Below are 11,684 nucleotides of genomic sequence, written 5' to 3'. Positions count from 1 at the left end.
ACAGTTCCAATAAAAGGCAGGGCTAGAATCAGAAAACCACAGCATAAAGTCGTGTTCTTCCCGCAGTCTTCACAACTACCCCAGTGTGTTGTTTAATTAAAGAACTGACGTTACTTTACATTTCACGAAAAGACTAGAGACCCGGTGCAGTTAATTTATTTGGTGTAGTTTGCAGTGTCGTAGAAATACAATACTAAAAAGTTGTGATTTTAAATGCAATTAAACCTGCAAGACTATGGCAAACTCAGCTGTATTTTGTGTACAACAAATGCAGCTGCATTTTGTGGCCTTAAGTTACGAGGCAATGTTTTAGTATTTTGTAACTCACCAACAGTAAAATTATTCTGCTATAAGAAAACCGTGTTGTTGATACATTAACTATACAGGTTTCTGCTGGGTTCCACTGCCTGCCCAGTATCCGACTTTAAATCGTACATCTGTTGAAAATTGAGTATTTACTTGGTTTTGTATTCTCTCACATGGATTGTTAAAAAAACGGAATGAAGTCCTCCAAAGTCATACACTCTGGTTGTCATTAGGTAAAACGGACACTTTATTGACAGCAAATATTAATAAAAAGGTACCTGCTTTTCAAATGATGTAACAAAAATAGTTATCGAAATTCATTTTGCATCAGGCTGACAACATCTCCCAAAAGAAAGCCTCAAAAAGTATAAAAATAAGATACGTAAAAATGTACAGCAAACAAATAAGAAATTTTCAGTGCGGACATTATCATACAAAACGTAACCAAAGCACAAAAAGTTAACCCGTAATGGTGTTAAGTAGGAATTTTTTAATTATGGCTGTCAGAATACTTTAATTGAACCACTATTTTGGAAAGTCATTCCAGAGTGACAGAATGAGCTATTTTAGAGTACCTCAGAGCGGGGTCACAGAGATGTCAGGGCGGGGGCGACACAAAGCTCTCAGTTGAAAATTCCGACCAGTCAGTGAACTTTGCAGGTCGGCACATTTGTTTGTAGGATGCATACATTTCATAAATTCTGGTTCTTCGGTAGAGCTATAGCCCCTTTCTTGACTTGCGGCGAGGGCTGAAAATGGCGCTATACCACAAAAATGTTTTGAGAAACCCATACAGGCCTTGTTAAATACTTCAAGCATGAACAGTTTATGGTTTCTTTGCAAAGCATTAAATACAAAGGTTGTGGGAGAAAATGTCATTTTAAAAATGCACACCATATAGGAAACTGCATCTTGGCGCTGATCACCTACTGCCGGGCGGGGGTGAATTTTAAATAGCGGGGACGCGGATATTTTCCTTCCATCAAGCTGGAGATGTTATCTATGCAGATAATGTCAAGTAAAAAAAAAAAGAGTTCCAGCACTTGGGCCCCAAACACGAACATCCCACTTTCCTGCTTTAAAGGGACCAAACAGTGAAAAGAAAAAAAATCACCGCCTTTTACAATCTTACATCTACAACAACCACCCACAACACGGGTTGCGGAACGTCCCCTGGTCTGGCTGGGTTGCAAAACCCATTATGTATCATCCCCCGAATGGCCCCTTTAACTGCTGTAAGTTGTGCTCTCTTGGTGCGCCCAAGGGCCCCTTTGCTCACTCATGCTTCTGTTTTGTGGTTGTTCTCGTCCAGTGCTTTGGTTTCCTCTCCGTTACCAAGTTCTTTGTCTGCACTCCTGGGCCCTGCTTTGACTCTCTTTGAGTAGAACCAGTAGGCCGCGCCGGCCACCAGCGCTGCCAGCAGCAGGCCCACCACAATGCCCACCACCAGCTTAGCCTGATCGCTGGCACGCTGGTCGCCGTCCTTTGCCTCCTCCTCTGGCTCATCGGGCTCGGGGATGTTAATGGCAGAAACGTTGATGGACAAAGCGGTCCTGTCCACCCTGTTCTCGGCGATGCAGGTCAACGTGGCATTCTCTGCGGGGGAGATGGTGAGCTTACTGGAGAACTTATGGTTCGCGTAGTCGGTCTCCTTGGTTCCATTTAGGTCTTGGCCGTTGGAGCCCACCCATCGCACTGTTGCTTTCGGGTAACCCTCCACCTGGCAGGTCACCGTCTTGGTCTTGCCGTCTTTGTTGGCCTCCTTGCTCACCTTCAGCCGAGGTTTGCCCTCCACAGTGATGCTGAGCGTCTGCATCTTCTTCAGGCCTCTGGCCGTGAGGATGCTCTCACAGGAGTATGTCCCAGCATCCTTATACTGTAGGCTCGCGAACGACGGCTGGGACGGGAGTGGCATTCCGTCCTTCATCCACACCACCGAGGCCTTTTCACTAGAGATTGGGGTGCACGTGACCTGGAGGGCATCCCCGACCAACCGGGTCACGGATCCGTTGGGGCTCATGGACAAATCTAGATAGTGCACGGTGACATCGATGGCCGGTGACGTGAGGCTTGTGTCGGCTAGGCCACACGTGTAGCCCCCAGACCCACTGCGCCTCAAGTCCGTGAGAGTGATGCTGCTTTTACCGGGGGTGCCCTTGTCGTTTCCGGGAAAGTAAAACACAAACTCCTGGGGAGGTGGATTTCCGTCAGCGGAGCAGCTCAGGGTGATGTTATCGCCTTCTTTGTACGTGCCAGCCGGCGGCACCGTGTCTATGCTGAGCTGCTGGGTGGGGTGGTGCACTTCGAAGGCGGCCGGCTCGGAGGTCTCGGACTCGGGCCCCTCTGGGCCTTGGGAGGTGGCGGAGCAGGTGAACCGCGCGCCCGCGGTCTCCTTGGAGGCCTGGTAGCTCAGGATGGACCTCACGGTGTGCAGGCGGCTGGCCGGGTCCTGCTCCCGGCTGGGCTCGATGAGCACGGTGCCGTCGGCGGGCTCCAGGGGCTTGCCATCCTTGTACCAGGTCAGGTTCGCCTCGGGGTAGCTGTCCTGGGCCACGCACTCCCCCAGCATGGCCAGCTCCCCGGCCGGCAGGAAGGGGGCCTGGCCCTGGATCTGGGGCCGGGCGGGGGTCTTGAATACCCGCACCGCCGTGGGCTCCTCGTAGACGTTGTCCTCGGTGACCAGCATGCAGACCAGGCGCCGCTCGTCGCTCACCCGGGCGCCGGCTATGGAGAGCGTGAAGTCGGGCCCCAGCTCCAGGCGGCCGGCGTACTCGGGCAGGTTCTCGTACTTGACGGTGCTGTTCTTCCGAAAGGCCATGAAGACGGCCGAGCCGTCGGGGTTCTCGTACTTCCACTTGACGAAGAGCAGCTCGGGCGGGGCGGCCCGGCCGCAGGGCACCGCCAGGGTCTGGTTGTAGCGGCCGCGCACGGTGCGCGTAGCCAGGCCGGGCCCCGCGCTCAGCAGCGCGCCCAGGGCGCAGAGCCACGCCGCCCGCCACATCCCGGCGGAGCGCAGGCCCCTGGACACCGGCTCTGCCCCCACGCACCGGCTCTTGCCCCGAGCGCCTCCTCTAGCCGTCCTGCCGGTGCCCACCGCCGCCAGGGAGCCAGGCACCTGCTCGCGATCCCGCGCTTTCCACGGGGTGCCGCGGCCACTCGTCAGCCCCTGTCCGGACCCGTCCTGCTGCTTCTCCCCTTTGTTGGCTGATGCTTTCCACCTCGCCGCCAGGATGAAACCGAGATGGAGCGATAAGAAGTTCCCGCTGAGGCTCAGGTGGGTGGGTGGTTGGGGGAGGAGGCGGCTGCCAGAGGCGAGGAGAGCACAATAGCCCGGCGCCCTCTGATGCTCTGGTGAACATTACACCGGCTCCTCCGCTGAGGTGTCTGCTGCCCCCGCCCCCTCTCTTGCCCCAGGGCGGTGTGTGCCAGTTGCACAAAAAAAGAGTGGCTCCTCCGGTTTGGCTTCTCCAGGCGCTGCGGGAGGGGGAGGTGAGGCGGGAGGAATGCATCGAAACTGAGGAAGCTTGGGAAAGCACGAGGTGCCTGCGGGGTCCTGGTCGGCACAGGACACCCCTCGCACCCCATGTTCTTTGCGCAGCCCCGCTGCTTTAAATGCGGCCTCCTGTACCCCCCTCCCCGCCACTGTCGTGTCACACGTTCTCGCAACTTTCACCAGAGCTCTCAGTCTGCTAACGCAGCTCACTTTTTACAATGTAGTAAGTACACTGAATAAATGAGCATGCTGCTGCCGTATTTTCGTCCTCTAGAACGGAGTGCTGGGCGCTTCGAATGGGGTCCACGTATCACACCAGAGACGTTTAACACCTTAATTCCGCTACCTCCCTTTCATTGTCTCACATCGTCCCCTTTCCCAAAATACAGAATTCACCAGCTTGTCTTTTACAAGGCAACGGCTTTCCCAAACATTCTCCTGTAGCGAACCAAACATAACATCTCCCATGTATTCAACCAACATAATGCATCTTCAACAATTCTCCATCGATATGCCTTCTCGGTCGTTACTTTGATGATGTCATTTGGGGGGTTGAGAGCTGCTGTGACATCATTCCCACGATGGTCCCTTTTTAAGAACAAAGTGTGTGGTGGCGACGAATAAGCTCAGCCACAGAAGAGCGCCACGGCCCTCGCCCCTTATTTTAATTGGTGTGGGCTTATTGTATATTCAAAACTGAAATCCAGGCTTTGCTACGCAGGCTAGGTACGAATGTCTGTGTGTGAACAAAGCATGTGTTCATTTCTAAAGCAAACATTTCATGTCTGAATGCAAAGGTGTGAACGTGTTAGGGGATACGTGAGTTTACACAAAGAATAATGTATGGGTTTATAAACAGTTGACCATTTTCACTTTATGAAATAACGAACAGCTCCGAGCCCGCCTGACGGGAGGGCACAGATTGTCGCTGACGTTTGTCTGTCAAACGTAACACTGATATCCGGGGTGAACTATAAAACGAAAGGCAATTCATTGTGCTAGATTAGAAATTGAGATTTGGAGTATAGGATTTGCGAGCATCCCATGTTTTTTTTCAGGGAACACATATGTTTCTGTGTAGAAAATATACCTCTCTATTAGAGCTTTGAAGTCTCTGTCGTGCTTAGTGCACGAGCCCGACTTAAAAAAAAAAATGTCAACAGTCTAGATTGAATTTGTTTCACTTTTTTGTAAATCACTTCTGTGTTTTCCACATGCTATCATGACCTTGTCGAACTTTCAATGGCTCGGGGTATGTCCATCCTGTCAAACAAATGAGGGGCATTTGATAGCTATGTATAGAAAAACACGGCAGTTTTTACGGAGAATATAAAATGTACTGGGTGCATTGTTAAAAGGATAATCGTGTTGGTTTTAATGTTTTGGGTTCTGCGTGTGTTTTATCGCTAGTGTCTTGGCAGACAAATGCCTCCACCGTCCCCCTGGAAACGTCTATCCCTCGTTAAGCAACGAAAGTGTAAATTGGGGGCAGTTACTACTGCGTTGGGAGTTTTAAAGACAAAGAGGACCCCTCCTGGGCCCTTTCAGAGACAAAGAGGACGCTACCGTGGGCGGGGTTAAAATTCAACCTGAGGGAACATTGCAAGTGTATGCCCCAGCGGGCAGTGATTGCGCATGTGAATAGGCTTGGTGTGGGGGTCACAAGGTGAATGCACGACCCTGCCCCTCCCCCTCGGCCAGAGGCTCGGGTGGACTGGCGCCCCCCAACCCTTAAATAGTAGAGTGACGTTAGACCGCAGGGCCCCAACCCTCCCGACTTGTGCTCTCCGCCTGACAGCGTAGCACTGTGGAACCTGGTTCAAATCTCCGCGTGGGCTCAAAATTCAAAGATGTTGGGCAAATCACTAAATTTCCCCGTGCCTAAAATATACAATAAAATGAATGTGCCCTTGTGTGATGTAACTAGTGCTCGTGTAAAGCCTCCGGTACACTCGGGTCGAGTTCGTGCTATGTAAAACTACAAATACATAAAAAGGGGCCAAAGACTGCACCACAAAGATGGCCGCGCGAAGAGGCTTGTGGAGTTAGTCAACCCATATCATGCGCATCAGGGGGGGCATTTGTACCTTGTAAACTTCACGCACAGACCTGGTGGCAGGGGGCAAGCTACTGTGAAGAAGTGAAACAGCCTGCCAACTTTCTTCAGACTCAGTTGGCAGGCATCACCCTGACAGTTAACAGTTATTGACTTGACAAACGAACAGCGATTAACCGGCCTCATCAGAGGCGATGGGGGTGACGCCTATTTATAGCTCACCCTGTCGTGTTTATTTATCCGCATTCTGGTGCTCAAAGTCCTGGATTAATCATGGGAAACGCAAACTGCAAGTGACAGGCTGCCAAGACAAAAACACTACGAGGTGCGCTGCTTACGCCTGACACGAAACGACTTGTGATCTGTCTGCCGCACCTCTCTGCATTCCTTCAGCAAATGTCCTCCCCTGCGGAGCCGGACTATGTGAGACACCGATTACCCTCCCAGCCAGACCAGCTCAGCTGTCCCTGGTACACATTCCCTCGGCAAACACCCGGGCCTGCAGGGTGCGCCGGCTCACTCTCGCCTACAGAGCTTTACACAGCAGGCCCTCCTCGTCCCTCCTAACCCGTGGTCCCCCATCTCTCCACAACAAACACCCGGGCCTGGAGGGGGCGCCGGCACACTCGCCTGCAGAGCAGGCCCTCCTCGTCCCTCCAAACCTGTGCTCCCCCACTCTCTCCACATATCCACACAAACACCCGGGGTTGCAGGGTTTGCCTTCTGACTCTTGGCTGCAGAGCACTGCTCTCCAGAACAGGCCATCCTCCTCCCTCCAAACTTTGCTCTCACATCTCTCCACATTCCCACAGCAAAGAAATACCCGGGCCTGGAGACTGCCGGCTCACTCTCGCCTGTGGAGCACTGCTTTCCAGAGCAGGCCCTCCACTCCAAACACATACACACACAAACACCCGGGCCTGCAGGGTGCGCCGGCTCCTTCTCGCATGTAGAACATGGACGTCATTTAGGGGTTGCCAGGGGTCGCAGTTGGGGCCCATGGCTAGCCCTTTGCGACCCCTGGCCTCAGAGGAGGCAAAATCAGTGCGGGAAACACAGTGGCAGCTCGTCCTCATGGACATTATTTGGGGACCCACACCGTCATCTCTCATTACTACACTAATAGTGAATACTTTTTAATTGGGGTTTTGGGAGTAGCCGACCTGGGGGAACCCGCATCTGCATAGGTGACAGCATTTTTAGAATGGAGCGAGGATGATGGAGAGGAAGGGAGTTAGGAGGAAGAAGGGATATTTTTAGAGGATGACTCAGGGAAGCAAGACGAGATCTCGAAGGAGAAGGTAGAGAGACTTGATGATTGGCGATGCAGACCCCCTAACAAGGTGTACAGTAGGTATAGGTGATCTCTCCCTGGGCAGTGAGTGGTCGGATGGGGGCGTCGCAGTAATGAGAGTAGCCGGGGAGAAGAGGGAAGGGAAGAGCACGATGGGGACGGAAGGGGGACCAGCAGGGGCAGACAAGTTGTGACTGATGCAGTGTTGGCTCGCTGTTGGGATAGTGAGGGAGGGGTAGGTAAGGAGAAGACCATGTTTCCAGGCCTCTTTCCTTTTTTGCAGGGCACCGCAAGCAGCACAACAGCAGACTCGTGGGAGCACGGTGCGGCTTCTCCGCCGGGAAGAAGATAAGGTCAGGCTCCAGGCATCCACCGGACCAACGAGGGACAGTTCCAGCAGAGGGTGGCACGGTGTATTATCAGTCTTGAGGTGCTGAGGGAAGGTAGGTTTCGGGCAACCTCCAGCATCCCAGGTGAGCCCAGGAGATTGGTCATGGCGGCAAGGTGGGAGAGAGGGCAATTTGTGGCCCCTCAGCAGCAGTGGAGCAGCGACACCCAGGATTGTGCAAGTATTTTGACGAACAGCCATCAGGGCTAGCAGTGGGAGAGCTGTGTGAACTCGCCCCTCACGACCGCAGCACCAACCTGCTGCCTTCTGCCTCTGCCCCACGACCACGCTGCCGTCTGCGTGTTCGAGGCCCTCCTCCACCCGCAGGCATCCTCCTGCGCCTCATCCCTGGTGGCTAGTGGGCTCACTTGACCCGAGTGCCGCTTCCGCCGTCCCGTAAGTTTGTTTTTCAGCTTTTTTCCGCTTTTCTGCGCCTCGCCGCCGGCGCTTTTTGCCCCATTGTGCCCCCCTGATTGCTGTCTCCCCGATCGTATTTAGTCCCAGTATTGTGTCCATATTGTGTTTTTTCCTGCATTTGTGACTGTTTTTGCCCGATTTCTGTGCCTTTCGCCCCCTGTGCGCTCCTCGACCCCAGCCGCTGCTTCCCTGCGGCCCCGCCCCCCTCGCGCCCCCATTTGCCGCTCCCTCCCGCCTCCCAGCTGCTCCTCCCTCCCCCCTCCCTTCTTAATGGCTGGCGCTGCGCGTCGCCAGTGAGCGAATTCGGACCTGGTTCAGGTCCTGAACTCGCCCCTCACGACCGCAGCACCAACCTGCTGCCTTCTGCCTCTGCCCCACGACCACGCTGCCGTCTGCGTGTTCGAGGCCCTCCTCCACCCGCAGGCATCCTCCTGCGCCTCATCCCTGGTGGCTAGTGGGCTCACTTGACCCGAGTGCCGCTTCCGCCGTCCCGTAAGTTTGTTTTTCAGCTTTTTTCCGCTTTTCTGCGCCTCGCCGCCGGCGCTTTTTGCCCCATTGTGCCCCCCTGATTGCTGTCTCCCCGATCGTATTTAGTCCCAGTATTGTGTCCATATTGTGTTTTTTCCTGCATTTGTGACTGTTTTTGCCCGATTTCTGTGCCTTTCGCCCCTTGTGCGCTCCTCGACCCCAGCCGCTGCTTCCCTGCGGCCCCGCCCCCCTCGCGCCCCCATTTGCCGCTCCCTCCCGCCTCCCGCCTCCCAGCTGCTCCTCCCTCCCCCCTCCCTTCTTAATGGCTGGCGCTGCGCGTCGCCAGTGAGCGAATTCGGACCTGGTTCAGGTCCTGAACTCGCCCCTCACGACCGTAGCGCCAACCTGCTGCCTTCTGCCTCTGCCCCACGACCACGCTGCCGTCTGCGTGTTCGAGGCCCTCCTCCACCCGCAGGCATCCTCCTGCGCCTCATCCCTGGTGGCTAGTGGGCTCACTTGACCCGAGTGCCGCTTCCGCCGTCCCGTAAGTTTGTTTTTCAGCTTTTTTCCGCTTTTCTGCGCCTCGCCGCCGGCGCTTTTTGCCCCATTGTGCCCCCCTGATTGCTGTCTCCCCGATCGTATTTAGTCCCAGTATTGTGTCCATATTGTGTTTTTTCCTGCATTTGTGACTGTTTTTGCCCGATTTCTGTGCCTTTCGCCCCTTGTGCGCTCCTCGACCCCAGCCGCTGCTTCCCTGCGGCCCCGCCCCCCTCGCGCCCCCATTTGCCGCTCCCTCCCGCCTCCCAGCTGCTCCTCCCTCCCCCCTCCCTTCTTAATGGCTGGTGCTGCGCGTCCGCGCAGCGGGCGCGCCGCTGGCGCGCCAGAGGCGCGCCAGAGGCAAGCCGTTCTGCGCCCGTCCGCGCCTGTACCGCGCCCAGCGCCACCCCCCCTGGTCCTCGCGCCTCCCGCGCCCACTTCTCGGCCGAAGAGCTCCGCGCCCTCAACCCCGGGCCCTCCACTGAATGCTTCCGGGCATCCCCGAAGCTCCTCAAGACCTGGCTCTTCGACCGCTAAACAGCCTCTCCACCCCCCCCCCACCTCAGCGCCTCGAAACCCTAACGGGTACATAGCGCGCTTTATAAATACTATGATTGATTGATTGATTGATTGACTATGATGAGGAGAGCCTGGAGGAAGGGGAGGTGTGTGATGATGACTGCACGCAGGATAAGGAGGAAGAATGGTGGAGGGGTGAACAGGGGTTTGAGTGGGAGGGGGCAACATATGATGCTGTTGGTCATATGTTGCAGGTGTACGGTACAGCGAACACCCCCATGAAACGCGAACTGGCAAAGCGGCAGTGCCAAGAACGGCCACCGACCATAGCGCCAGGTAAGCGTTCAGAGAACTATGAGAAAACAATGGTATCAGTGACAGTGCATGCCATGGAGGCGGGCAGTGTTTGAGAGGCTCAACGCTGGAAAGGTAGATATATAGCGGACGTGGGGTTGGGTACGAATGAAGGACGTGAGGTAGGGAAGGACGGATCAGCTGAAGCAGGAGTCAAAGACCAGAAGGTGGACACAAAGAGGGTGACGGGGTCTGAGCCAGGAGGGAGGCAGGCGGCAGACAGTGAGTCAGATAAGCAGGTAGGTTTAGAGAGTAAGGAAATAAAAACTAAGAAAGTGCCATATATGGGGACATCTAAGCTGTTGGGGGCACACCTCATGTTGGCAACAAAAGAAAAAACTTGGAAAGTGGAGTATGCGGAAATGTTGAAGCTCCTACACAGGGAGCTTCGGTCAAAGGAGGGATCTAAACAGGAGGAAGCCAAGCTGGCAAAACGCCCTAAGGTGCCGGTCACAATTGAGAACTGTAGATCGGCATTTTTGATTTTTGCTAGTGTGTACTGTGAAAAGTACCCAGAGAGAGCGTTAGCCCTCCTTAAGTATATGGACGTGATCAGAAAGGCCCAGCTGAATTACGGAGGTACGCCTTGGTGCAGTATGACGAGGAGTTTCAGGCCTGCATGGCGGTTGACCTGGAGGTGCAATGGGGGGAGATTGATGCAGATTTATGGCAACATACTATGGGACTGGCAAAATTCGGAAAAACTGTATTTACAGCAAGCGGTCTTCCTATACTCTACTGCCCCATTCAGGAAATTCCTACCCGGGGAGGTGTGAGAGGGACAGCCAAAGTCAGAATAGTGGACAGACCACGGGGCAGGTGGGGGCATTCTGGGACTTTAACAAAGGCTTGTGCACCAGCAAATTCTTCCGCTTTTAAGTGTTCAAAGTGTGCAGGTAGATATGCGCTCATCAATTGCTACATGGTATAGGCTGTGCGGCTGGTTCAGGGAGCCAGTGGACAACACAGCAAAGCATTGGGGGGGCCCCAGCAGTTTCCCATGTACGTGCCCCAGGGAGGAAGGGGTGCACAAGGAACTGGGGAGAAAGGGCTCCTACTCCAGTTAAAACTGATAACCTACTTGTTTGGTTGGATAAGTACGAGCACAGGATGCAGCTCTGCTACGTCAGGGTTTTTTAAGGAGGGTTTTGACTGGGGTACACTGGTCCTAGACAGCGTCGGTGGGAGAAAAATCTGAGACCGGCAGGGACTCACAAGGAGGTAGTCAGGGACAAGCTACGGAAGGAGATAAAAGAAGGATGCATGGCAGGCACTTTTTTCAGATTGGCCGATGCAGAACTTGATAATATCGCCTATTAGAGTGGTACCTAAAAAGGAATCTTGGAGGTTCAGATTGATCCAGCACCTTTCCTGGCCAGAGGAGGCTTCTGTAAATTATTTAATTCCCGGTCTCATACACCTCAGTAGATGTGGCATTTGCTTTAGTGGAACGGGTCAGACAGGGGGCCCCTCATTGCAAAGAGCGACATTAGGTTGGCTTTCCGTTTGCTGCTGGTACACCCTGATGACTTGGAACTCCTTGGCATTGAGTTTGAGGGCTGGTGGTATGTGGACAAGGCACTACCAGTGGGTTGTTCCGTCTCATGCACATTGTTCGACTGCTTCAATCCCACACAACCTAGATGACTTTTTCATGGTGGATGACCCTGAGTGAGAGCAATGTATGGAGATCTTACGGGAGTTTCAGGACATGATGGAGGAGCTAGAGGTTCCCTTGGCTCCAGAGAAGACGTTGGGCACCGCCATGTCTCTGTCATTTTTGGGTATTGAAATTCATGCTGTGGCAATCGTGGCATACGTGCCCTTGGACAAGAAGGTGGCGATGGCTACA

The 11,684-nt window shown here is 54.1% G+C and overlaps 1 protein-coding gene across 1 annotated transcript; it reads right to left on the bottom strand.

Annotated features, from left to right (window-relative positions):
• Positions 1–529: 529 nt before the first annotated feature.
• ALCAM (activated leukocyte cell adhesion molecule) lies at positions 530–3,984 on the bottom strand. Its single transcript, XM_069204027.1, has one exon. It carries the CDS (start codon positions 3,305–3,307, stop codon positions 1,586–1,588), a length of 1,722 nt encoding a protein of 573 aa, XP_069060128.1. The 5' UTR covers positions 3,308–3,984; the 3' UTR covers positions 530–1,585.
• Between the last annotated feature and the right edge of the window lie 7,700 nt (positions 3,985–11,684).

The sequence above is a fragment of the Pleurodeles waltl genome, chromosome 8, assembly GCF_031143425.1.
Source record: "Pleurodeles waltl isolate 20211129_DDA chromosome 8, aPleWal1.hap1.20221129, whole genome shotgun sequence".
NCBI classification, from domain to species: domain Eukaryota; kingdom Metazoa; phylum Chordata; class Amphibia; order Caudata; family Salamandridae; genus Pleurodeles; species Pleurodeles waltl.
The sequence above is the reverse complement of the archived record's forward strand: the minus strand, read 5'-3'. Positions and strand labels throughout refer to the sequence as shown.

What these genes read in the sequence shown, in the direction of transcription:
- ALCAM (XM_069204027.1), bottom strand. Translation starts at nt 3,307, where the DNA reads ATGTGGCGGGCGGCGTGGCTCTGCGCCCTGGGCGCGCTGCTGAGCGCG.